The following is a 27855-nucleotide window of genomic DNA, read 5'->3' on the forward strand; positions in this document are numbered from 1 at the left end:
TGTTGTCTTTTGGACCCATGGATGCCAAAAATCTGGGAATCCTGTTGGCCGTGGTGGCTGGGAGGGAATGAGGGTAGCTGGAGATCCCGTCCTTAGCCATGAAGGGGGGCAGAAGGCAAAATGGGTATTTGCAAGGGGGCCGTAGACTAGCTCACATACCTGGCCATAGCTTTGCTGTCCTTAAAGTACTCTATTAAAAATATCCCTCTCTAAAGGGTCACCCCAACCTTTTTACCTCCCTCCTCCCCTTTTTCTGACCTTGTTTCTGTTTGCTTTGGGACTCTTGGCACTTTACCACTGCTAACCAGTTCTAAAGTGCGGTCTCCCTTAAAAGTGATGACATTGGCCGATCCAAAATTGGCATATTTAATGTAGCTATAAGGCCCTAGTTAGGTGCACTACATGTGCCCAGGGCCTGTAAATTAAATGCTACTATTGGGCCTACAGGACTGATTGATCCACTCGCATAAGTAGCCCTTTGAACATGTCTCAGGCCTGTCACTGTGGAGCCTGGGTGTGTGTAGTTTCACTGCCACTTCGACTTGGCATTTAAAACCCATAGCAAAGCTCCAAACTCCTCTTTTATTACACGTCACCCCTGCTTTAGGTCCTAGGTAGTCCAAGGACAGGGTGGTGTGTAAGTAAAAGGTAGCACCTGTACCTTATGCTTCTCCTAGTAGTGGAAAAATCCCTACATTCGGTTTTCACTACTGTGAGGCCTACTCCTCTCTCAGGTTAACATTGGGAATTCCTTAATACACTTTTAACCTGCTTTTCCTGATTAGAAAGGAATAGTTGTCATGTTTCTTGGAACGGTAATTATAAATCCTCTTTACTAGTAAAGTTGTATATAACATTACCATTTCAATAATGCCACTTTAAGAATGTGACATTTGTTAGACCTGATAGTCTTGAGGTAGTGTTACTCTAAACTTCTTGCTATTTCCTCCTGGGTTTTTCTGATTCTCTTTTAGTGGCCTTAGGGCTCTGGGCACTTTTCCACTGTAAGTGCGGGTGCCCTTTCTACAAATGTTAGGAAGTAGTGCTGACATTGTATTTTTAAACATGTTCAGCCTGCCACTTCAGGTCTGTGTGCGCCCCATTGCACTTATGCTCTGGTTTGGCCTTTCTAAGCCAGTGGCCAAACCTTGAGGGACCATTCACTGCCACTAGAGCAACCCTGGGGTAAGTCTCAAGGGGTGAAGCATGTGATAGATGAAAGGAAGGGCAGATACCCTGTCCAGGTAGTGAAGAATACCCATGTGTGTTTTCACTACCTATGAGGTCTGCTCTTCCCAGAAGTTAGTATAGGGAAATTCAGAAATCTCCTTAGGCTGCAATAGGGGATTGCAGTGGAGCAGTCTCATAATGTTTCTTATCATTGGATTCACACACTCCCCCTCCTGTGGTAAAAGTGGATTTGTCATTGAAGGCTCAGAAATGCCACTTCTGGGAAGTGTATATATTTGCAATTACCCAAACTGTACTCATTCAATCTGAAAGAAAGTTAGTTATAGACTCCTAACCGTAGAATCACCGTCCGACTGGATCCGGAAAGTTTTTCGTCGGCAGTACCCCTCCGCGTCGAAAGGTAGCGTTTGTCGGCTCTGCGTTCGTCGTTGGCGTTGTGGTCGTGATGACATCACTGTAGCTACATTGACATCCGCGCGCAAGGGTGGCATCTGTTCTTTCGTTTTCCACACCAGTCAGCGGCAATCCAGAGAGAGCGGTACCTCCAGTCACTTTTTACTGACTTTTTCCTCTACTTTCGTCAGCATCGTTGTTGCTCCAGTCTTTTGACTCCTGGTGCACAAGGGATGCCTTGTTTCAAGGCCTGCAGTTCCTGTAGCCGACTAATGCCTGGAGCGCGACCATGATCCCAAGTCGTTCTCTGACTTCCGGACCATGAATCCTGCCTGGCAGTCCGCTCTGTGCCGTTTGAGGTCCTGGTCTCGTCCGAGGTCGAGGGACCTCTCGCGGAGCCACCACCACCAGTCTTCATCCAAGTCTTCGCACTCTTCAGGTAAGTTGAAGCACAAGAAGTCGTTGAAGAAGCATCGGCGCTCTTCGGCTTCTCCGAGTCAGTCGGCCGACACGGCGAGTTACCCTCCCTTTCAGGGACCCGGATCAACCCCTGCCCACTTCGCCAATTTTATGAAGCGATGCATGCCATCTTTGGGCAGTCCGACTCCGTCAGACCGCTTTTGGGCCCCGTGGATTCGGCTGGGGGCCCAGGGATTCTGCGGCTCCATCACCGCAGAGTCCCCTTGGATCCAGGCCTGGATGCGGATCGGTGACGGTCAACCTAATTACACCTCCCCCGATGCCACGTCCACAGCAGACGCCTGTTGTGTCCCCAGTCGGCGTCAACCCCGGCCTCCACCTCAAGGTAGACACGGATCTAGACCAGCGTCGACCGACGCTGGATCTAGCGCAGACTGGTACTTTTGTGCCCTTGTTCTACCCTGGCTCTCAGATTGGCAGCCAGAGGAGGGTGAGGAGGACTGGGAGTGGTCTGGAGACCCTTTAACTGACCGGTTGGGTTATGAACCTGATTGGAGAGAGAAATTGGGGTAGCCAGGGGTCTGGATACATCACCAGACCTTGGCATGTTGTCTCCTCCTATTGTCACTACGGAGAAGGGAGCGCCTTACGGAGTGGTGTTGCGTAGGGCGGCCGAGGCCCTCAACCTCGAACTACCTACGGTGGCAGTCAGGACTAACCTCCTGACAGAGGTGCTTCAACTGGCAGTGAACTCCTTAGAGCCCCTGCTACCATTTAATGAAGCCCTCACCGACCTCTTTTGGGCACCTGGTCCAGGCCCAACACAAGGGCTTCTGTGGATAGGATGATTGCCAGACGCCACCACCCGGCCGACCCCACTTTTGTCTCCCAACATCCCTCCCCTGAGAGCTTGGTGGTCCAAGCCTCCACCTCCAAAGGTGCATTCCCTAACGCACCACTTGATAGGGAATCCAAAAAGCTGGACTATCTTGAGAAGATGTTTTCTTCCTCCAGCTTGGGACTGCGGTCGGTAAACACTGCATGTCTGTTGGGCTGTTGCCCCCACTCCATGCGGGATAGTATGGCGCCCTAGTGCCCGAAGGATCCCGGGCCGCACTCTCCCATGCAGTTGCCGAAGGGAGAGAAGCTTACTATCAGCTGTGGGCTTGATACCGCCGACTCACTAGGCAGGATGATTTCCACGTCGAAAGCCCTTAGATGCTACGCCTGGTTGAGGTCGACTGGTTTTTTAGGAGATGTTGAATCCACTCTAATAGACATGCCCTTTGATGGCTGTCGTTTATTCAGCAATGCACTGGAGCACTTTAAGGACTCTAGGGCTACGGCCAGGTCCATGGGCCTCCACCACCCGCCCTGTGCAGTCTGCATTTCGCTCCTTTCGTGGCTACGGAAGAGCTGTCCTGCCCAGAGCCACAGGCCAGTGCAAGCTGTTAAAACACTGCGCGGCCAGGGACGTGGGAATCACTGCAGTGGTTCTGGGGGCTACCGGTGGGCCAGTTTACCACAGCCCCCCTCTTCCCCCCACCCCCCCTCCCCCACCTCTCCACATTTCAATGTAAATAGATGGCTCGTGATTATGACCCTACTGACTTTTCAAACCTAATGTAGTTCATTATAGTTTCATGGGGAATCCATGTGAGGCAATATTCGGGTTCCGTGCTCAATAGTGCAGGTATATTTTCACAACACACTAGCGATGCTTTAAAGCATCTTGCAAGTGCACTTGAGGAAATTTGGTACACTGGTTCCACCTTGTGGACATTTCTATAAAATAAAATATAGTATTGTTTAACAAAAAATAGCATTTATTTATGTACGATATTACAAAACATACTGGCAAATTCCTTGTGTGCCTGGATCTCTGAAATGACATACATTTTAATATCGTTATATGAGGAATCCAAGAGAGACACCATTCGGGTTCCAGACTCAGGAGGGATAGGAACTCTGTTACATCACAAAAGTGTGTTTAACTGTACCTTGCGAGTAAACTTTATCAGACTAGGAACTGTGGTTCCGCTTAAATTGACACTTTATCTAATAATTTATCGCTTTCCAACACCGTATTAAAAAAAAAGTAATGTTTACCATGCAAACTGGGGATTGCGTAAATGTACTATCGTGGTTTAGGAAGTCGTTGGAAAAAAACAGTAGTTGTTTAGCATTGCTCGTTGTTTATCTTTCGTAGTTCAGGAAGTAGTGGTTTAGGAGGTAGTTGTTTAGTCATACATCCGGGGCCGCCACATGGGGAAGGCGGAGATCAGAGGCCTCTGGTCTCCGATGGAATCTGGGCTCCGCATCAACCTTCTGGAGCTTTGGGCGATTCGTCTTGCACTTCTTCCTTCTGTCCGGGAAATAGTAGTGCAGGTGTTCACAGACCACACCACCGCTGCAACAAACAAGGTGGGGTGGGGTGGGGTCATGGACCCTAAGTCAGGAGGCTCATCGCCATGTCCAGAGGCTCATCGCCTCTGGACATGGAACATCAGGGCATATCCCTGGTGGTTCAACACCAGGTAGGTTAGTGAACGCCAGGGCGGGCGAACTCAGCCGCAGGTGCATGATGGATCACAAATGGCATATTCACTCGGAGGTGGTGCAAACTATCTTTCGACAGTGGGGAGAGCCGTGGTTAGATCTATTTGCCACCGAAGAGAATGCACAATGTCAGCAATTCTGCGTGTTGAAATTTCCAGGGCAGCACTCACTAGGCAACTCTTTTCGTTGCTAGTGTAGTTGCGGTCTTATATACGCCTTTCCGCCTATACCACTTCTGCCCAGAGTGCTGAAGAAGATCAAGCGCGACTGGGCCCAAATCATTCTTGTGGCTCCAGATTGGGCTTGAAGAGTCTGGTATCCCGAGCTGCTTCCCATGGCCACCGATCCTCCTATCAGACTGCCTCTTAGGGAAGATCTTCTGTCGCAGCAACAAGGGGCGGTCTTCCACCCGAACCTTTCCAGCGCCCACCTCCTTCTGTGGAGATTGAGCAGCCGCAGTTGACGACATTTGACCGGCCTTCCGAAGTCTGTGATGTAGTTCTGGCAGCCAGGCGTCCCTCCACTAAGACGGTATACACCTGCAGATTAAACAAATTTGTGGCATGGTGCACAGCAAAGGCTGTGGATCCCCTTTCTTCCCTTCTTTCTGAGTTCCTCTTGTTCCTCCTTTCTTTGGCCCAGCAGGGCTCTGCTCTGGGCACTTTGAAGGGCTACCTCTTTGCCATTTCAGCCTTTCTTAGGCTTCCAGATCAGCCTTTTCTTTTCAAGTCCTCTGTTTTAAATCTCTTCCTTAAGGCCATTACTCATCTTTTTCTTCCTGTTCACTTTATAATGCCCCAGTGGGTCTTAAACTTGTTTCTTACATATCTTATGTGCTCCCCCTTTGAGCAACTACATAACTGTCCTCTCAGAATTCTGACTTTAAAAACTGCCTCTCTGGTGGCCATCGCCTCCGCGCGCACGATGAGTGAGCTCCAAGGGCTTTCTTCTAAGCATCCTTTTCTGACTGTTCATCCGGACAAGGTTGTCCTTCAAACTCTTCCTTCCTTCCTTCCCAAAGTGGTTGCTCCGCTCCTTATTGGACAGACCATCACCTTGCAATCCTTCTTTCCGTCTCCTTCCAAAGGAGAGGATCCACAATCTGGATCCAAAGTTTGCTCTTTCCTTTTACTTGGATCGCCCAAACCAATTCCAGGTGGATGACCATCTCTTTTTGGCTACGTAGGCACCAAAAAAGACTGTATTGTGATTAAACGGACCATTTCTAGATGGGTCGTTAGGTACTCAAAGCTTATTATTCCTTGGCAAAGGAGGAGCCTCCAGTGGGGTTACGTGCCCAATCCACTAGGGCGACGGTATTAACCACTGCTTTGGGACGTGGAGTCCCCCTTAAGGACATCTGTCAGGCAGCTACGTGGGCATCGCTGCACACGTTCACAAGACACTACTGCCTGGCAACCAAGTCCGGAGAGACTGCTTCTTTGGCCGTTCTTTTCTCCAGGACTTCCTGGTGTGAACTTAGTTTGCAGACCTACCACCTGGGGTGGTATTGCTGGGGTTTCTATTCTGAGGGAAGAAATCTATAACTGTTTTTCAGATGAACAAGTTGCTTACCTTCGGTAACGATACATCTGTAAAACAGAGGTTAGTTATATATTCCTTACCACCCCACCCATCCTCACCATTCTGCAAACTGACTTCTAGGGACTTCCTTTTAGAGCCCTAGTTTTGTGCACCAGTGTTCAGGGTCTTGCATGGCTCTGCACTTCTGGCATGGAAAGTTGTGTACAGAACTGATGTCCGCGCGCAAGGTTGGCGTCTATGTAGCTACCACAACGTCCCCCTGGCGACCACAACGCCAATGACGAATGCGGAGCCGACCGATGCCACCTTTCGCCACGCTGGGGTACTGCTGCCGAAAAACTTTCCGAATCCAGTCTGATGCCTGGGGGTAATTCTAAGGTAAGAAATCTAGAACTAAGCTAAGTTTCTTACATAAATATTGTTACCAAAGGTAAGTAACTTTACACTTTTGTTCATGGTCAAGTGATTGAATTACCTTTGCCCGTATTTTCTTTTCAAATGTTTTTTTGTTTATTATGCAAATATTTATTGTGCACTTAAACTTATATTACAAGTGGCATTCTAATAGAAGGCAGATTATTTCAGCCCAATATGGAAAAACAGGTTAACAAAAATTCTCATATAAACATATATTTTTTTAAAAGAGCTCAGCATTTACATAAGACAAATAGTGCATAACTCGAAAGTCTTCTCGCTCAGAACCAGGCTTGGCATCATAATTAGTTTTCAATTATTAATATTGAAAAATGAACACCCTGTTCATATTGTCCCTTGGGCGTTATAAAACACACTGTTTAAGTAGGCCTTCAAAGTCTTTTGTGTGTTTGCCTATTATAGTGTATTGTTTGAACTGCAAAACTCCCCAAGTATAGCCATTGACGCGTTTTGAACCTCATTACTTTTGGTTTTTCCCAAGTTGCCTGACTGGTTGGTTGTGTGAAACAATGGATACAATCTCATTAAGTGATAAAATGTCATATGTTTTTCTATAGCTTTTTTCTGTAAACTTCAACTTCAAATATCTTTGTACTGCTTATATCTTCTTGTTACAGCTACCTTCCTCTAGTTCAGCTTGTTTTCCCATTAGTGAGGCAACTTCTGTCGCTTGTAGTTGATTTTTTTTCTTTTGTGGTGATCTTGTTAGCCAAACTGGGGTGTCTGCCTTTAATCTGCAAGATAAAATAATGATAGCTAATCATGTTTGTGTTAGATTAGCGAAGCTCGTCCTCTTCTGGAGATCTTGTTTTCTCAAAGATTGAGACTTGTTTATTATTTATTAAATGCAGGTCGAGAAATTCATGGCCGCTGCCTTGGAGGTCTGTGACAGCGAGACCACCAATTGCGTGTTGTCTGCATATGACACCACGGTGACTCTATACCTTTCTATAATTTCTGCAAGGGGGGCTATATAAAGATTAAAAAGAGTGGGGCTCAGTATGGAGCCTTGAGGGACCCCTTAAGATAGTGCAATACTTTTGGAGTGGAGTGGTCGCTGGGCCACCTGAGAGCTTCCGTCTTGCAAAAAGGCAGCTATCCATTTTAGTGCCATTTTGTCCAGCCCGCCCTCACTGAGAAGCTGTAAGAGCAGTTTAAGAAACTGTGTCCACTGCTATTTCCAAATCTATAAATCATAAAGAAACACTGGAATGTATTGGCAGGTGGGGCCTTAACAATGTAACCTCCATTTTTTCACTTACAAAAAAGGCAAAACCTTGCAAGATCTGGTGGTACATGCAGCGTTCAAACAAGTGAAGACCCCCTCTTCTCACTGACTGAGAGGGGCGTGGCTTGGACGCCGATCGGGATGGCGGCGTGAGCTCGCAGCTCCGCGCGGAATCCCGCTAATTCTCCTGCTTTCTGCACCCTGGGCGACCCGAGGTCGACACTCCTGCCCTCTGAAGTGTGAGGGGACCGCTGGGTACAGACGGAAAGTTGCTGGGGGACTGCTGGCCCCGAGGAGACCGAGTTGGGCGACGGCCGAGGTGTTGCCGAGAGTGCGAAGAAGATGGCGGCGATGAGGTCGGGCAGCCCCGGACATCAACTTTGAGCCGAGTTGTTGCCGACTGGCGGGAGGCCCTGCAGCCGACAGATCGAGGCATTGGGGACGGAGGCGTCAGTCCCAGAGGTCAGGGGACAGTGATTCGCCCCGCCCGGACTTTGGGGACCCTCGCTGGCCGCCATCTCTATCTCCTTCCTTCCCCCTTCAGGCTCCCGATGGGGGCCGGCTGAACAGTGCTCGCCACGCTGGCCATTGGCCCTGAGGGCATTGGCGGTGGCACTTGATCCTGCTTAGTATCAGAGAATTGGCGCCGATTTACGAGTGCAGAAGCTGGACGGGCTTTTTGGCCTGTGACGCAGTACCCTGAAATGGCGGCGACCGGAGGGCTGGTGACCGAGGAGCGCGCTGAGGGGCACCGGGCGGCATCGTCTCAGATGGGTGAGACTTCCCCGCCGGAGTTGGACCAGGAGCAGCGGCTGAACCGACGTCTGGACGCCATACTCGATGCGATCACCTCGACCAAGGAGGCGTTGCACCAGGACATCGCACAAGTGGCCACGGGACTGGGGCTCTTGCGTGCGGACCACGCGAAGCTGCCGGATAGGGTCAAGGACCATGATCAGCTGTTGTTGGACCTGAAACCGTCGGTGGTGACCGCGGAACACAAGATCACAGACATACTGGCCCGGTTGGACTCGCTGGAACGAAGGGCGGAGGATGCCGAAGGCCGCAATAGACGAAACAACGTGCGGGTCGTAGGCCTGCCGGAACGAATTGAGGGGGAGGATGCGGTGGCCTACATGGAGAACTGGTTCCGCACAGTGGTAGCGCCGGAGGGGCTTACTCCTTTCTTTACTCTGGAGCGAGCCCACAGGGTGCCTGCTCGCCCACCGGGGCTTGGCCGCCCCCCCCGACCGATGGTGGTGCGGCTCCTCCACTATAAGGACCGGGACCTCCTCATCCAGAGGGCTAGGATGTCGGGCCCGTATGAGGTGGAAAACAGCAAGGTCACGATCTTCCCGGACTACACTCAGGCGGTCCAGAAGAACAGGGCATCGTTCCTAGCGGTGAAAAAGGAGCTACGGGAGGAGGGCATCCAATATTCCTTGCTCTTCCTGGCCAAGCTGCGGGTCATACTGGATGAGACTACGCACTTCTTCCAGACTCCGGACGAAGTATGGCAGTGGCTGGAGTCGTATAGAGCGGGGACGGACAGGTCGCGTAAAAGTAGGCGAGATCAGCCTAAGCAACCCCGGATCAGACAATCGCAGCGCATCCGGTCCCGCAACAGGCGCCAGCGGGAGAAACGGGAGGCTCAAATGGCTGCAGAAAAGAGGGATGCGCTCGCAGCAACGGCGGCCATCACGGGGTCGCAACAGAACAATGATCTGGTGGAAACTGACTCGGGCGGGGAAGGCAGCAGGACAGGAGAGGACCTCTCAGAAGCGGAAAGCTCGAAGGGGCCGGTGGTGACCCCCCAGACCTCTGATGGAATATTTTGCGGTTGAGACTGTGTTGGGACTTGGTCGAGACCTAATGGTAGGGAGGTATCCTGTTGGCGATGAGTGGGTCGCTGGGAGGGGGGCTGAGTGCACAGAGTGGGATGAGGGCGCGGGGTGTGGGCTCCGCTAGCTGGGGTCGGCGATAACTCACCCCCTTGGGCCCTTAAGGCCTTCTGTGGTGGAGACCACAGGGTAGGAGAATGGGTAGTTGGTTCGAGGTTTGGATGGGGGCTGACATTGGGTTCGTGGGCTCTGTCCTGGGGAGTGGGGTTTGGGGTGTTTTTCTGTTTAGGGTGTGTTTTGGGGGGGGCAACTGCTTAGGAGGGGATGTGTACTTTTGTTATCTGGCTCGAACTGATCGATGTTGGTATGGGGGCATTACCTAACTTGAAATGCCTGACGTGGAATGTCCGGGGGCTGCAAACTATGGTTAAACGCCACAAAGTACACGCATACCTGGTGCGAAGGGGGGTCCAGATTGCTATGCTACAAGAAACCCATCTAACCAAAAAAGAGTGCGCTGCGTTGAAAAAAGATGGCGGGGCCAGGTGTTCGGCACCACTTACTCAGCATATGCCAGGGGGGTACTGATTTGGGTGAGGGCGGGGATACCGTTCCAGGTGTTGAATCACGTAGTGGACCCTGATGGTAGGTTCGTAGCAGTGGAGAGGAGGCTGTATGGAAGGGATGTGGTTCTCTGCTGTGTGTATGCGCCAAATACTGATCAGGCTCGATATTTTGATGGCCTCTCTGGGTCCTTGGCCTCTTTCCTGGCGGGACCGATAGTGTTAGGGGGGGACTTCAACTCGATTACGGATGTGGCTCTAGATAGGTCCCTCCCTCCCCTTGTAGACTCCCCGGTGCGCAAGTTGGCCATGCACAGGAAGGACTGGCAGGACAGATGGGGGTTGCTGGATGTTTGGAGGGAGCAGCACAGAGACACCAGGGATTATTCCTTTTACTCTGCTCTCCACGCACTACATGTGAGGATAGATTCAGTGCTCTGTAGTGGGTCCCTAGCCCCATTGATTTCCCATACGGAGTACCTGGCTAGGACCATCACGGATCATAACCCCCTATTGGTACACATCCAGTGGCAGCGGGAGCGCTCAGCGATACCAACATGGCGGCTCCGGCCAGATACGCTGGAGGACTCAGTATTCAGTGACGCTGTCCAGCAAGGCATCGACCGTTACTTTGGCGAGAACGAGGGTACGGCCACGAGTAGGTCCACTGAATGGGATGCAATGAAAGTGGTGGTGAGAGGGGTGTGTCTGGGTAGGTTTTCGAATGCTCGTACGACTGTGTTGAATGCACTCATGAAAGCGGAAGAGACTTTGAGAGATTTGGAGCGCCGCAGGCCGGCCAGGCCGGACTTACAGACCCAGTTATTGGAAGCGAAGGAAGTGGTCGCCACCGAGACGGAACGGTTGAGGTGTTACGACTACAGGCAATAAGTCATCAGAGCGCATGCAGAACGGGACAAGGTGGGCACGCTCTTGGCCAGACTTGCTAACCCGGAACTTAGGGGCTGCCCGGTCCTTGGCATTAGCAACGCACGGGGGGAGATGGTGTATTCCCAGGCAGCGGTGTTGGAGTGCTTTCGGGTGTATTATCAGGAATTGTATCAGAGTCAGTTGGGAGTGGAGGCCCAGGAAATAGCGGAGTACCTGGGGGCGAGGCAGCTCCCGGTCCTAGACGAGGAGGTCGCGAAAGAGTTGGGCGGCCCGATCACGCTCACTGAAATACGGGTGGCCATTAAACATATGGCTCGCAATAAAACGCCTGGGGTGGACGGGTTACCAATAGAATTTTATCAGCAGTATGTCGACAGCCTGGCCCCCAGGCTACTGGTGGTGTACACGGAAGCTTATGAGAAAGGGGGTCTGCCTGGGTCTATGCGTGAGGCCCTGATTGTGCCGCTCCTAAAGCCTGGCAGGGATGCAACAGATGTGAGGTCCTATCGCCCGCTGTCCATGTTGACGGTGGACTACAAGATCCTGAGCCGAATTCTAGCCTCCAGACTGGCCCCACACATGACAGGGATCAGGCTGGGTTTATCCCCACGAGGAGCACGGCGCTGAATATTCGCCGCCTGGTGGGGATAATGGACGCCATCTTGGATGGGGACGGGGCCCAAGCGGTCCTGTCCGTGGACATTGAGAAGGCCTTTGATAGTTTGGAATGGACTTTCCTGGATGGAGTGCTGGAGAAGTTTGGCATAGGTGAGGGGTTCCGCCGGTGGACGAGGGTCTTGTATGCCTCGGCGACGGCGCGGGTGCGTTTGGGTGGTCTGGTGTCTGCGGCATACCCGGTGGGTAGGGGCACGAGACAGGGGTGCTCCCTTCCCCCCCCTATTGTTTGCTCTGGCGATGGAGCCTTTGGCGGTCCATGCGAGGTCAGGTGACAAATACGCGGGAATAGCCAGCGGCGGGCAGCAGCATCACATATCGCTATATGCGGACGACCTACTCCTGTACCTCGACGATACGGCGCTGGCCCTGGAAGGAGCGATGGACCTGTTATCGGAGTTTGGCCGGCTGTCGGGCCTTAAGGTCAACTGGGCGAAGACCTGTGTGTTTCCGCTGAGAGCGGAGTCGCCCAACCCTGCTCGCGACCTGGGGGTGGTCTGGGAGCCATCTTGCTTCACATATCTGGGAGTCCGTATTTACCACGCGACCGCAGACCTATTAGAGGGCAACATTGGTCGCGGCGTTCGGGCACTGAGGGGCAGCATATCCTTCTGGTCGACCCTCCCGCTGACAGTTCTGGGTAGGATTGCTCTTTTGAAGATGGTGGCGCTCCCCCGCTTCCTGTACTACTTCCGGACGTTGCCTATCTGGATTCCTCAGGGGATCTTTAGAGACCTGAGGACGATGATTATTGGTTTCCTATGGGGACATGGCAGCCGTAGAGTGGCTCTGAGCACGCTGCTTCGCCCCAAGATAGAGGGGGGTATGGCTGTACCCGACTTTGAATTATATTACTTGGCGGCGCAACTGCAGGTCCTCACGCAACATGTGGCCAGGGTGTTTAGGGGTCCGGAGGTGGACCGAGAGCTGGGGATACAACGCCATGTGCTGTCCTATATCGTCATGCAGCAGAGACTTGAGCTGCGGGGCCTCACTATGGAGGAACGGACGCGGCCTTATGCGCCGGAAATTCCGATTGGTATGCTTACGGCCCTGCCGCACGGGGGTGATTGGTCCCCATTGCTGGATTGGGAGGAGGCGGGCCTGCAGGTGGTGGGTGACCTGTACATCGATGGGGCTCTGGTACCCTTCGAAGTGCTTCGGGAACAGTTCGGGCTGCCTGACGGGGGGTTCCTCCTGCATGCGGCGGTGGTGGCGGCTATACAGAAGCACTGGAAAGGAGGGCTCATGGAACCGACCACGACTATGGCATGTCAGTATGTGGTGATGGCAGCGGGCACATTCAAGGCTGTGACATGCCTCCATAACAGGTTGCTGAACGAGGGACTGGAACCGCTCCAGGGGCTCAAGGCTAAATGGGAGGAGAGTGTGGGCAGGCCCATCCCAGACACGGCGTGGGGTCACATTTTACGGCGCACGTGGAAAGGCACGAGAAATGCGCGCTTCCAGCAAGTGCATTTCTATGTGCTCCATAGGGCCTACCTGACCCCCGAAAAAATACGGCGGTACTTCCAGGTACAAGACGCTCGGTGCCCGCGGTGTTCGTCTCCAGGGGCGGACATGGATCATTTGTTCTGGGGTTGCCCGCATTTGGAGGCCTACTGGGCGGAGGTGGGGGACCTCCTAAACGATGTGACCGACAGGGAGATGGACTTCGATATGGCGGCGTGTTTGTTGCTCTGGTTCCCGCACACCAAACACACTAAGGTGACGAGCAAATTTATTGATCTGGGTCTGATACTGGCGCAAAGAGAAATATCATGGCATTGGAAGTCCAAGGGCGGGCCGTCAGTACGGAGGTGGAGGAATGAATTGCTGCGGTGGTCTGAATGCGAGAGTGTGCTCCGGATGAGGCAGGCTGTCAAGCTTGGTAATGAGAAGGCCTTGGATGCAGCGCGTGCGTGGGAGTTGGTGGTGCAGGCTTTGCGTGACTCATTGGTGGAGGATGAGGACTGAGAGAATGGGGCCAGTGGACACTGCGGGGCTTCCGAACACAAAGTTGCCATTAACACTGTAGTGGGATCCATCCAACGCATTAGGACGAAGCACATACCATTAGCAGTTGCCGGGGTGGGGACATCGGGGGGTTGTTCAGTGGGAGTTTGGGGTGGGTCGGAAGCCAAGAAGCTGGTTGTCTGCGATGGCGACTTCGAGTTAAGTAGGGCCAGTAGGGCACAGCGCGGAGTAAGAGATGGCTGGGGGGAGCGGCCAGGCCAGATAGGCTCTACAGCGCTCGGGGTGGGTCCGGAAGCGGATAGTAGTATTGATCACGCAAGTGGAATGGCTGACGGAGGCATTGTTGAGGGTGGGGGGGGTAAAATGCAGATACGTAAAACGATCTTTCGACCATGGTCCCTAAGGGACGCTCACCGTGATGTTTTCCTTCTAAGTGGAGTACTATGCCGCCCGGCCTCCGGGATGCGGGCTGAATGGCTGTGTATGGTGTACGTTTTACTGTTGATCTGGGGGGACGTCACGAGTGGATTGGTTGACTAATTGTATTCTGTGGTTTCTAACTCTGCAATAAAAACAAATTTTAAAATAAAAATAAATTCTCACTGACTGATCAGTGGTGTATCCCGCCGCTGACTGGACACCTTTAAATGCAGACGTTGCAGCTTATGTCCCTTCACCATTCAAAGCAAGACATTTCCTCACTGTAATATTGAATTTCCCCTAAAATAATTTGAACACCTACAATTACATTTATGCTATTTTCTGTTCATGCCTTTTTTTTATTCATTGGCCAATCCACTTAGAAAATAAAGATACGCATTTGCCAACATAAGAGTAGACTACGATGCAAGATCCTCACCTGCCCCACTAGTTGAACATTTCATATACCATGGACACTCAGAAGAAATCAGATTACAGGTGATGTCAGTAACCCCAGAAGGAGGAGGGAGCTTTGTGCAACTGCTAAACAAAGGTATTTAAGTGGACCTCAAAGATGGGCACAATGAAAATGGGCCGTAACAGCCGAGAGGACTAGACTTCATTTAGATTAAACGAAGTGGAGTCTTTTCACGCATTTAGCTCAGTTCCTCCAAAATGTACCGAAATTGATTTTACTAATAGACAAAATGTAATATGGGCCCTCTATCCCGAAGAGACTGTACTTCTTTTTCAGAAACTTAATTATTTCTTTCCATCATTTTCGAATTCATTCACACTCCCATGCTGTCAAGATTCAGTCGGCTTCATCCTCGTAACACTTGATGACTTCATGCATCAAGTTCTGCTATCTGGGCTTTTCTTTATGATTGCGTGTTAACACATCACCGGATTCAATCTTTCCACTGTTTTCGTCATCTATTCTTTCCTTCGCTTATGTCCATACATTTTCATGTGCTTGCAGGATACTTTCCCTGTGTTGCATTGTTAACACTCACTCTTCCCCCTTCTCTCCCCTTGTGTGTTTTGAGCGCTCTTCATGTATCATTTCAAGATGGCTATCCCTTTTGTGCATGTACCCCATTCCAGGATTGCCTTTCCTTTGATTCTCCTTTAGATTTTCATTTATACATCCCTATTGGACATATTTGCCTTCCTGTTCATTTGAGAACTCTCCAGACGGCCCCGCCTAGAACGTTTGACCCCAGTCGCTCCAACTTAATTTCCTATTTGCCCGTGTGAATATTATGGCATCTCATTACCAAACTCACAAATACCGTTTTTATCAACCTTGGATGGAAGAGAAGGTACGTGCAGTGAAAAATGATATGCTATTTGAACAGGTATTTTTCAGCCTGTGCTAAACAACCTGGACTTGCATGCCACACAGATGTACATAGCTGTATTTTTATCAAAGCCAGTAAGCGTAGTGTAGCCGCCAGGCTCCTGGGCAGAATACCCAAACATCAATCTGCTTCGGAAACCATCAGAGATCTACATTGGTTACCCGTTAGAAATAGGATAACATTCAAAACTCTCTAAATAGTGTACAAGGCTTTGCACAACCTGGGAACAGCCTTTCTCATTGAAAACCTGATACCTTACTGTCCCCCCAGAACATTACGCTCTTCCAGTCTAAATGATCTTGTGGTTCCTCTTACCAAATCTGTTTCTTGGGGAGATAGAAGATTCCTGGTGTCAGCCCCTAAGCTATGGAATACTCTGCCTCACTCGATAAAATCAAGCCCTTCACTCTGGTCTTTTCGCAAACCACTCAAGACCTGGCTTTTTAATCAGTAAACTCAGATTCCCCATCTCTGGTTAAATATTGCAAATATTTTAGCGCCGAGACGCCCAAGGGCCATTGTTCGCGCTCTAGAAATATTATTAATAATAATAATAGGGCTAAGTATGTGCGTGTTATTGACAGTCATGGTTGCCATTTATTGCACACTGAGCGGGTGCCAAAAGCAGGAATTTGTAATAAGCCCCATCTTCTGACCGGAACTTCATGTTAAGTAGTCATATTTTGATTCAGAAAGACACTCTTTGCCATTTGTAACTTGACTTCAAAACCTACACCTTTTTTTAAAAATATTTAATTAACAATTGAAAATACAAGAGTACATTTGATAAGTACTATAGTAAGTATATGAGGCATATGATATAAATTATCTGAATTTACACGTAGGATTGCGAAAAGTACTGAATAATCCAACTGAGCTATTTTTTCATCATATGCTATGTTGCGTATCGTGGTGTGTATATTAATTACACAGAGTGCAGCCAGATTACCCCAATAGATAACTTATTCTTTCTGAGATAACTTCTGCAGCGCTTTTACTCCTTCCACCACTCCTTTTCATCCGCATAAATGAATTGTTGAAAGGCTGAGCTACCAACAGCAATATCGGTGTAGTTTTATCAACTTGCTAGAAAGATCTGTGTACATTCTATTCAAAGGTCCACCCACCATAAATTTGCATAAACGATAATTGTGCCTGCTGAAAAGTACAACCAAACCAACGGAGTGTTGAACAATGCAAACACTCACCCCCAGTCAAATGATCTGGGTTTAATCCATCATTCTTTAGCTCACTCTGCCACCGCAGTTCAGACCTGGCCATATGCAAATCAATCTGACCCTGTGCCTCATGAAGCACAGGGTTAGACTGATTTGCATATGGCCAGGTCTAAACTGGGGTAGCATGGTGAGCAAAATAATGATGGATTAAACCCAGATCTCTTGAATGAGGGAGAATGTAATGAGTTCTGCATTCTATCCATCAATTGTGTCTTTTGCTTTCTCGCCCTAAGTGCGCCGGGTGTGCCTAGACATCGGTCCCAGGCTCACTGTGCTACTGGATTCAAGTTATCCTGGCCGAAGATGGATGAAACCCCGAAACTGGCCCTAGGTTGCTTGTTTCCAGTCCAGGGAGGACCTGACTTGGCAGTTCGGGCTGGACTGTTACCATGAGGCACAGGGTCAAGACTGATTTGCATATGGCCAGGTCTAAACTGGGGTGGCATGGTGAGCAAAAGAATGATGGATTTAACCCAGATCTCTTGACTGAGGGAGAATGTAATGATTTGTTCTGCATTCTGTCCATCAATTGTGTCTTTTGCTGGAAAGTACAGCATGCAACATACAATCACAGCTTAGTGTTTTTATGTAGATAGCTCATTTGACTACTATTTTTGTTGCATAGATCATTGTTTTACTTGCAGGTCACATGTTAACATTCTTATAATGGACAGAAACATCAGACATTTTATCAAAGTAGGCTTCTTGCATACAAAGCTTGGCATGGTCAAAAACCCATCCCTGCCCCTTGCAATGCCTTTGGCACCTCCCTTATTCCCAATCCAACTCCACTCTTGTACACTTTAGTGAGTACCTGCACTTACTTTTTTAATTTAAAACACTGTATATGCTGACTGTTGGAAGGTGGATTATTGGTAGGGGCAAATGTAGGTCTGCCACTGGCAATAAGGCCACTAACACAGGGTAGGACGCATAGGTCTTAGAAAATTATTCCTATGCTCAACCCTTGGTAGCTTGGCTATGAGCACACAGGCTTAACTTCAAAGACAGGTATGTAAAGCATTTGAAAACACCAAGTCCATAAATTAAAACACAACACAAGATTTCACAAAATATAGCACCATATTGTGATACCTGCTCGAGATAGACCGGACCAAAGTCAAAGTTTCAGGCTGGGCGTGATGGAGCCCTGATAGGCTACAGTTCGCGGCAGGTCCCGGTCTCAGTTTCTATCTTCACACTTAGAAACTTTTCTGAAGCTTCTCTTTCCGAGGGCCCTCAAAGCTTCCAGCCAGTAATCCGGTGAGGGTTCTCCGACTTGACTTGTGACGAGGTCCCAGTCAACTTCCCTGGAGCGGACTTTGAAAATTTCTCTAGATCGCTTCAGCGGGGAAATCCAGGCCGGCACGCGATGGAAGGCAGGCGGCTTGACTCTCGCGGTTGCTCATGGTCATCTTTTCTACTAGCAGACTAAAACTTTTCTGGAGCTTTTTCTCGTGGGGCCTCTCGATGCTCCTCCTGTAGCCGGATCTGGTGAGGGTTTGCCGGCTTCAGTTTTCTTCCTGTCCCGGTTAATCCCATGGAGCTTTTAGCAGGACGAACCTGGATGGTTTGGCCAGCTCGCAGTTGAAGACAGGTGGCCTGGATAGCCAGGTGAATCGGTCCCTCTATGGAGCTTTTTTTCAAAGTTGCTCCAAACTACTTGAACTTCTTCCTGAAGTTCCTCAATTGCTCCCAATGTGTCTCAAACATACTCCAAGGGTCTGGAAGCACCAAGAGGGTCCTTGAAAGGGGACATCCTAGGGTCCCTAATATGCCAAAACATTGTAGGTAATCCATTTTAAGAGCCCAAACGCCATAGTTAAGTTTGGGCACAATTTACTTTTTAAAAGCAGTCCTGGTACCCAGGGCTGTTTTAAACTGAACTCTGGCTTTTTTTTTTTTTTAAATCTGTTTATTAGCATAGTTTCAAGAGCAGTAGCAGCATACAGTTTAATACATACAAGCGCAATGTTAATCACGGTGTCACATGCATGCGTTTGCTCAGAGCATAGATAGGAGCATAGTACATTCAATTTTCTTCTTTATGCTGTCGGTAAACTAGAAGAATCTAACAAACCCCGACTAACCCCGTACCCTCCCTCCACCCCAACAATATCCCTCCCTTCACTCTCTGGGCAGGTACTTCTTTGAGATATTGACATATGGGTCTCCAGTAACGTTCTGACGCGCAGTGTATGTTCTGATGTAACACACAGGTAGGGTGGGAGAATGTAATCGCAGGTTCGGGGGGCGCCCGAACCCCATTGCTGTGCACCATGGGTAGTGACCGTGGATGGGGATGTGGCTCGTGGTGTAGTACTATTCTAAGCGGTTAATCACTAGTGTCTTCCTCCCCCTCGTCATTGCCAGCCTCAAAGACCCCCAAAGTGTCAAACCACTCCAGTGATATCGGGATTTTCCGAAGGCCTCTACTCTCCTCTCTCTGTAATGCCTCGCCCTCTGCCTTACCCCAGCGCACTACTTCCGCCCGCCATAAGTCAGGGTTAGGTGGTGTAGACGATTTCCATCTCATCGTGATGGCACGCTTCGCTAGCAACAGGGCCAGGTCCGAGAAGCGCGCCGTCACTGTTCTGGTGCGTGTCGGCGGTCCCAGTCCTAGGAGTGTACTCTCCAGTGTTGGTGGTTGGGGGAGGGTACCAATCGTGTCAAGCGAGGCATGGACAGTGGTCCAGAAATACCCCAATTTAGGGCACTGCCATAGCATGTGTACCAACGACGCGTTGTCTGCGTCGCATCGGGGGCAGTTACTCCTGGTTGCAGGGAACATCACATGCAGGCGGTGTGGAGTCAGGTAAGCTCTATGTAGTACCATCAATTGGATGAACTTGTATTTGGGGTTCCTAGCTACTTTCCTAGGGAATTGAAGTATGCGCTCCCATTCCTTGTCTCGCAGAGGCCTCCCAATGTCTATTTCCCACTTCGCCCGCAGTGGTGCCAGTGGAAGTGCCCTACCTGATTTAATGCTAGCTGTGAGCCATCTGGTCAGGTGGCCGCCCGTTCCCATGAGGTAGAGCATTGAGACGAGGGGGTTCGTAATAGGCTCCCGTCCGGTAGGCGACCACGTGCGTTCGATATAGTGTCGGAGTCCGGCGTACAGGAGGAAGGAGCTGTTGGGGACGCCCTGAGTGGTTCTGAAGTCCTCGAAGGATAACAGGTGGCCCTCTGCAAACAGGTCACCTACGTGTATTGCACCTGCATCGTGCCAGGGCTCCAGGAGGGTCGTCGTGAGTGTGCCCGAGCCTAGTGGGATGCCCAGTAGTGGGACCGTGGGGGCATAGGGTGTCCCGGGGGACGTGTATTTCAGCGCATTCCGCCAATACGTGATCGCCAATTTAAGAAGGGGCAGAGCGTTTCTAGGTAGAACCGAGCCAGGTAGGAGCAAGATGTGCACTCTCCCTTTAGCATGGTCATCCACCGACATATTAATCTCATGTAGATTGCGGCCTGCCACCCAGTAGGCTAGCCATTGTAGCTGGCACGCGTAATTATAAGCTCTGAAGTCCGGTAAACCCATGCCTCCGGAGCTGGAGGGGAGTTGCAGTTTGGCCAGACCTATGCGTCTGCGGCCGCCTCCCCACACAAGCTCGATAAGCAGGGAGTCAAGGGTCTTAAACGTTACCGCCGGGATCTGGAAAGGCAGGTTGGTGAAGTAGTAGATAAGACGGGGGAGCATCACCATCTTGGAAACTGCCACTCTACCGGGTATCGAGAGCGGCAACGTCAGCCAAAATTGAACCTGTGACTTCAGTGATCTAATGGCCTTCCCTAAATTGCCATCTATCATCATGCCCGCCTCCCGGTAGATCTGTATTCCAAGGTATCGGAACGTGGTTTCTGCCATCTGGAACATATGGGGGGCGAAAGGTAAAGGGGTCGACCCATCTACGGCTGCAAATGTAAACCCGTAGGACTTAGATTCGCTGATGGCGAGGCCAGAGATCTCCCTGAAATCCTCGAAAACCCGGGAAACCGGGCTCAGGTCACCCCTCAGGTCACGGAGATATAAAATGATATCATCCGCATATGCCGATACAATATGGTCCACACCATGCCGTCGTATGCCATAACGGGGGGCCATTAACCTGAGCCTGCAAAGCAAAGGTTCGAGGGCAAGGACGAATAGGAGAGGGGAGAGCGGGCAGCCCTGTCTTGTGCCCCTGGCTATGGCCAAGGGGCCTGAGATTTGACTGGAGGTGCGCACCCGGGCCGTGGGGATGGTGTACAGCAGTCTGACCCATGCTAGGAATTTGGGCGGTATCCCGAATCTCAATAGGGTGGCAAACATATAGTCCCACCTCAAGGAGTCAAAGGCTTGTTTTAGGTCTAGAGAAATGCATCCTTCGGAATCAGCATCGATGTTGTCTCCGAGCATGAGTTGGGCCAGGCGCCTAAGGTTCATGGCCGTATTGCGGCCCGTTAAAAACCCACATTGATCCGGGTGGACCAGTTGAGGCACGTACCGCACGAGTCTCGTCGCTAGCACCTTGCTCAATATTTTAGAGTCAGTATTGAGAAGGGACAGGGGTCTGTAATCGGCCATGTGTAGACCATCCTTGGACGGTTTCAATAGGGAAGTGATCAGTGCCTGCATGGATGACTGCGGCAGCGAGGACGTGCGTAAGGCTTCTAGATAAACCGTGTGTAACCGTGGGGCCAGGAGGTCAATATAGGTGGCGTAGAATTCCGCTGGCAGGCCGTCCGTACCAGGGGCTTTACCCTTTGGAAGGGCTCTGATTGCTTGTCTGATTTCTGCCACAGATATAATACGTTTCAAGTCTTTGTTCTGGCCGATAGTAAGTTGTGGGAGAGTTAGACCCTCCATGAAGGCCTCAAGTGCGGGTTCCGATAAGGGTTGCGGGGGGCTATATAGCGCGGTGTAATAATCCTTAAACGCCGTGTTAATCCCTATTTGAGTGGTAGCCGGGCGGTCATATTGGTCCAAAACTCTCAGGATGGGGTGGCTGATCGGGGAGTCCCGCAGGAGGCGTGCTAGTAGAGTACCAGCACGGTCGGCCTGCGTATGCTGTCTGTTTGTGTACTCCCTATAGTCTATTAGCCGCAGCTCCTCTAGTAGTTCCGCGTGTCTAATATGCGCCTCTTGCAGTGGTGTAAATGGAACATTGGTGCCCGCTGCCTCGTTTTCTAGGGACGCTAGTGAACCTTCTACCTCCCTCAGCTGGTCTATCACCTCCCGTTTTCTCCCCACCTTAACAGTCATAGCAGTCCCCCTGAGACAGACTTTGAAAGCGTCCCACTCTATCTGCCGTGAGCTGGCTGTGCGTGTATTCGTGGAGAAGTAGGTATCTATAGTGTCAGACAGAGCAGATCGGAAGACCGAGTCCTCTAGGAGATCAGGAGACAGTCGCCAGGTTGGGATGGGGGCCAGGCGCCTACCCCACTGCCAAGTGATTTCCACGGGGTTGTGATCCGAGAGTGTCTTCCCCATGTGTTGGGCCCGGACAATCAGTGCTGTGAGGGGACGGGAGCAGAAGACATGATCAATTCTGGTGTGGAGCTGGTGGGGAGGGGAGAAGGTGGTGTATTCCCTTTCTATAGGGTGCATGCTGCGCCACACATCTGCCATGTCCCAACCCTCAGCCCAACTCGCAAGCGCATCAGCCTGCTTCCTGCTCTCGGTAGCCTGCAAGGGAGGGTGTGACCTATCTAACAGGACATAAAGCACAGCGTTGAAATCACCCCCGATAATCCAGCTATGATCAGCCCAGTCCGCAAGCACCCCGTTGACAGTAAACAGGAAGTCCGACTGATTTGTGTTAGGTGAGTATACACAACCAATGACAACCGCCTCCCCGTCCAACAGTCCCCGCACAAAAACATATCGACCCTCATGATGAACCCGTTGTTCCAGCAGTTGGAAGGGAAGAGAGCCACGTAACCAAATCGCCGCCCCCCTCGAAAATGCAGAATGAGGTGGCGAAGAGTTGTCCTCTCCATTTCTTGCGCAACTTCACCGCCTCAGCAGCATTCAAATGTGTCTCTTGCAAGCATGCTATCTGAGTCCCTCTTCGGTTGAGTTGTGCCAGAATTCTGTGCCGTTTATGCACTGAACCCATGCCACGCACGTTCCAGGTGCACAATTGGTAAGTGTTAAGAGGTCCCATTCCCACCTGTGTGGTGCTGTAATATGTACCAACTGGACGACCCCATATGTCCTGCAATGTTAATAGGTGAGAGTGTCTCGCAGCCAAGTGGTCCCTGAACAAAAAGGTCCCTGAGCCAACGTACCCAGGGGCCAAACCAAGGTGCCCAACATGGGCACAATACAGTCAAGTTCGTGTGCATACCGGGGGTGGTAGGCCTCCGTCGATGGGCACTGAACTGTCTGCGTGGGCACGACAGCCCACTGTGCAACGGGCCCCTGCACCTACAACCCACTTTGTGTAAAGGAGGGGGATAGTCATACGTTACCACCTTGAGAGGATCAATCGCGTCGTAGTTCAGAACTCCTCCGCCATCTGGGCCGTGATCTTCGGGAAGAGCTGCAAGCTGTCGATTGAGCCAGACACCTCAGTGTGGGTGTCGGTGGTGACGGTGAGTCTGTCTCCGGTTGCTCCCGCGTCGTGGGCGGCCAGTGCCTCCTCTGTTAGACGTTGATGTAGGGAGGAAGACGGGTGCCCTGCTGTCCGGCGTTCGGAAGGATGCGTTGTTGCCGATGCGCCGTGGGGCGAGTGATGTCCGGGGCTGCGAGCGACGTCCTGCCGGCCCGGCGAGCCCCCTCGGGCGTCGCTGTGGTGGTCGGTGAACGGGTCCTGTGATGCCGGCGGTGTCAAGGTGACCTCCATCCACTCCGCCGCTTCCTCAGGCGAGTCGAAGAAATGCGACTTGTTATTATGCAGGATTTTGAGCCGAGCAGGGAACAAAAGCGCATATTTCATGTTTCTGTCCCGCAACTTGCGCTTCACCCCAAGAAAGTCGGACCTGGCTCGTTGAACCGTGGGCGTGAAATCGGGGTAGATCGAAATGTTCCTGTCCTCGAAGCGTATCCGTGCGTCCTCTCTGGCCGCCCGCAGGACGGTGTCGCGGTCTCTGAAGTGGGGGAGACGAGCGATCAGGGGGCGAGGGGGTGCCCCCGGTTGTGGGGGCCGCGACGGCATCCTGTGGGCCCTCTCCACACTGTAGAGGGCGGTGAGATCTCTCTGGCCCACCAGTTTCTTCAGCCAATCTTCCACGAATTGCGTGGGGTCTCTCCCCTCGCTCCTTTCCGGAATGCCTAGGATGCGGACGTTGTTGCGGCGGGCACGTCCTTCTGCATCGTCCACTCTACCCCACAGCTGCTTTAATTGCTTCTCCACGTTCTCCAATTTCGTGGAGTGTTCCGTCTGCTGCGGGATTAGGTCGTCCGGCGCTATTTTTTGCTCCGCCACTCGGTCTGCCACTTTGTTATGGTTGGCCTTTAATAGGGATAGGCCGGTCGCCATATTGTCTATGCGCGATTCTAGTGCTTCGCGCGTCGCGCGTATTTCATTCAAAATCAGATCCAGTTTGGCGTCTTGCGACCCTTTACCGGTCGGAGGGATAATGTCCACGTTGGAGGAGGCCAGCGGGTCCTCAGAGCCCGTGGACTGCACGTCTGTCCGGGCGCCCTGGTCCTGGGGTTTGCCCCTATTCCTGCCCATAGTTCTCGTTAGCAGGGTGGCACTGCAGTGCATACAGCAGGTCGCCGCGGACCCACGAAGAGTCCGGCAGAGGATATGCGAGGACCAGCCACTGACCAGGTAGAGACAGGCGTGGCGCGGGACCCAGGGCTGGTTAGGGCGACGTAACTTATCTTGCCAAGGTGTCTGCGTGGGTTGAGTCGGCGCAGCGCCGAAGGCTTTGCATGTAGGCGCTACCCTAGCGCCGTAGAGGTGTCGTGGGAGAGGAGGCGATGGGGTCCAGGCCACCGGAAAGTGCGTCTGTTTTGCCTGTCGGAGGCGCGGCAAAGGTCAGGGCTGCAGCGCCGGAATACAAGGTCCCAGCTCGTGGCGCTCCACCCCCCCAGGTCCCGGCACCTGTGGTCTGTGAATTCGCAATATGTGACACCTTGCGTCACGTGGACGCTCCCGATCTTCGTTCCGACGTCGCTGGGGCCGACAAATGGGGTCCGTCAGGGTTCAAGGGCCTTCACCAGGCCGCTCCTTGCAGATAAAATGGCGCCTGAATGTTCCTGATGTCTGGCCGATCCTCAAGTACAATGCGGCGTAGGCAGCTGGGTCACGGCGTTAGTGGTAGGGTGATTGCGCCACTCGCTCCGCTGTCCTTGTCGCAGCGGCGGGACGCTGGAGGCCCGCCGACCCCCAGGGCGGGCGGGAGGATGGTCCGGTGGCGCCCCCGAGTTCCAGAGGGGGCCGTTCAGCAAAGCAGCCTGACCGTGCTGGATTGGCTGTGCGTGGAAGGGCAGCGGAGCCGCAGCGAGGATGAGCACCGCAGCCCACTCCGGGGTCGGCAGGGAGAGCAGTAGAAATCCGAGTCTGGGTCCCGAGTGGACCGCGAGTGAGGCTGTGGGTGGGCCGGCCAGGCCGATCACTCCAGGACGGGGCTTCGCTTTGGCCTGAAGGCCGCACCAGATCTCACCGCCGGAGCTCAGCAACGGAGACGTCTCAGAGGGGCTGCGTTGCACCGCTTCCCTCAGTCAGCCTCCGGAGACAGCCTGTGTCGAAATTAGGTGGGTTGCAGGCAGGGAAGTGCAGGATAATTAGCTCGTGTCTAGGGCATAGGACGGAGCTAACAAACTACACGTCCACCATTGACGGCTCCAGGCCACGCCCCCACTGAACTCTGGCTTTATCAGTGCACACATGCAAGTGCAAAAAGAGCTGCTCGCCTCTAAACTGCCATGCCCCAGGGTACTGGGGACTTCTAGGTAATTTCAATGCCCCTGCCCTATTATATACCAAGGGTCTATAGGGGAGGTAATGCCACTCACAGTGGTACCCCACCTACACTGTTGTGTACCCTAGTGTATGTAGTTGTTTTAACTGTATTCTAATGTTTCTTTCAGGATAGCCCTGGGCCTGGTTAGGCGGAGCCCAGGCTCAGTCAGTCAGTTGCCACCAGTATCAGTCAGCAAAAAGTTGGGGGGGGGGGGGGGGGGGGGTGGCTGCCCAGGGCACAGGATGACTTGGCAACACTGACTATTCACACTTGGTCCATAACCTTTTTGCCATCAAGACCCTTGCACCAACTTGTAAGGCAAAACAATCACTCTAATTGGATTTTTTCCCCCAAAAAAATGTTGCACTTGTGCACCTGATGGGTGGTGCCCCAATGATACATATGGGTTCCTAGTTTGTTTAGTTTTTGTTTAGAAGTTAACTAAACGGTGATTGCTTTAAAGGGAGTAAGGGGCACAAGCGTTTTTTACATTTTCTTTAGCCTATACTGATTTTGTACTTCTCAAAATCCAACCTAAAAAATTGCTTCTTGGAGCTTTTCATCAAACAAGTGTGTAGTTGAACATACAAAATGTAAAAATTGAACACCTTTTGAAAAAAGATTTTGCCCTTGTTCTTACTAGAACGTACTTATTTGCAATATTAACGTAAAAAATGTTGACTTTGTATATGTCCCATTTGCCGTAGTTAATGCTTCACTTATCCACGTTTTGGGCAATTCGCCCCACTGCACATGGGGGTTTTATGTCAAGAATATTTAAATTTGTTAAATGGTCATGTATTTTCCATGCCCTTAGATTATGGAGCTCATCCTGCTGGAGTGAAGTCCTTGGCTGTGCCCAGAATCGGGCGAGGAAGAGGGATCACACGCCTGTTGGAGACCTTAGCATCGAAGTCTGCTAGCGGTTAAACTGTTGCTGCTTAGATCAACTTCAGAATTTGTGAATTATAGAGTTTCTATTGGCAATCCAACTCCCAAAAAGATAGTTGAGCAAGCTTAACTGAATATGTAAATTTTGACTGTCCGATATACTTTTCATTGTGTTGATATTATTCATGTTTCAAAATGTTTGATTGGGTCAAGCTTGTCTTCATTTACTGTTTAGAAATAGTGTAGTGCTGTACTAGACCACTATATCTTTAGTTGGACCCTTTGTAATTTTAATAGTTTCAGCTTCCATAACGATTATGATGGGTTTGAAATCATCTTCAGAAGGCAACCTCGCTTTTAGGACAGTCTGGATACTCAAGTGACTCTTTTTTTAGTTCATATATAACATAAATGTGTTACTAGTAGGAGTACTTTGAGATATCTTCAATTTATGAAAAATCAGTTCACAAAAGAACATGTTCTATCAGAAGTAAACTTTTAACCTTAGTACGATCATAGTTTATTAGGAGAAGCAAATTGAGCATAGGTAGGCGGTAATTAGACCTCTGATTATATTCTGTTTTGAATTTAGGAAAATAGCAGATGTACACTTTAAAAAACAAATTTGTCCAAGTTAGAATAATCCAACACTGTCAATATTTTTGGTTAGGTGTGCTCTGCATAGCCCAGCCTATTCTTTATTTGGCAGATTCTTTTAGAAACCAACTTTGCACGCATCTGGAAAATGCATGATTTCCATGACTAACAAACGGAAACTTGAATGCAGTGGTGCCTGAAATATTGTTTTTCACTGTGCAGACATCTTGTGTTGCTTTACCAAAAAAATTGCCTTTGTTAGAACTTTGCTAAACCATATTAATTACCCTTATTTTTAAATGTGATGGTAAATTGAAAATGTGTGATTTTGCCCCTTAAAATGCGTTTTAGACTGTTTGGATATGTATCGCTGATATCAATTTAAGGTGCTCAAGACATCATCCCTGTGCTTTACACAAGCGGCAGTACTCCAAGCTAGTCTGATTATATGGTCCTTCTCCCAAAGATCTCTTCAGTCTCAAGATTTTGCACTTGGCTAATGCTTGTTAGCAAAACGGAACTTGCAGCCCGAGACTTCACAGTGTTATTTTGGTCCTAGAGCAGAAGCAGAAAAGAAGTTAGAAACTGCTGGACCCTGGCAAGGAAGGAAAACTGAATGAAAAGCAAATCATACACTGCTAAAACAGTGCTACAATAAATAAGTTATGACAAACAAAAAAGTACATGGCAGTATTTCTGGAAGATATTTACTTTTGTTGGATGCATATT

General features: G+C 50.7%; 1 protein-coding gene across 1 annotated transcript in view; it reads left to right on the forward strand.

The window, feature by feature from the left end:
* MAEL (maelstrom spermatogenic transposon silencer) overlaps window positions 1–27796 on the forward strand; it is a 1196692-nt gene extending 1168896 nt beyond the window's left edge. Inside the window, exon 12 of the mRNA XM_086935541.1 lies at window positions 26456–27796. Coding sequence (XP_086791667.1) covers window positions 26456–26568 — 113 coding nt within the window. The 3' untranslated portion in view covers window positions 26569–27796. The remainder of the gene's footprint in view (window positions 1–26455) is intronic.
* Window positions 27797–27855: the final 59 nt, after the last annotated feature.

The sequence above is a fragment of the Lissotriton vulgaris genome, chromosome 8 (genome assembly GCF_964263255.1).
Source record: "Lissotriton vulgaris chromosome 8, aLisVul1.2, whole genome shotgun sequence".
NCBI classification, from domain to species: domain Eukaryota; kingdom Metazoa; phylum Chordata; class Amphibia; order Caudata; family Salamandridae; genus Lissotriton; species Lissotriton vulgaris.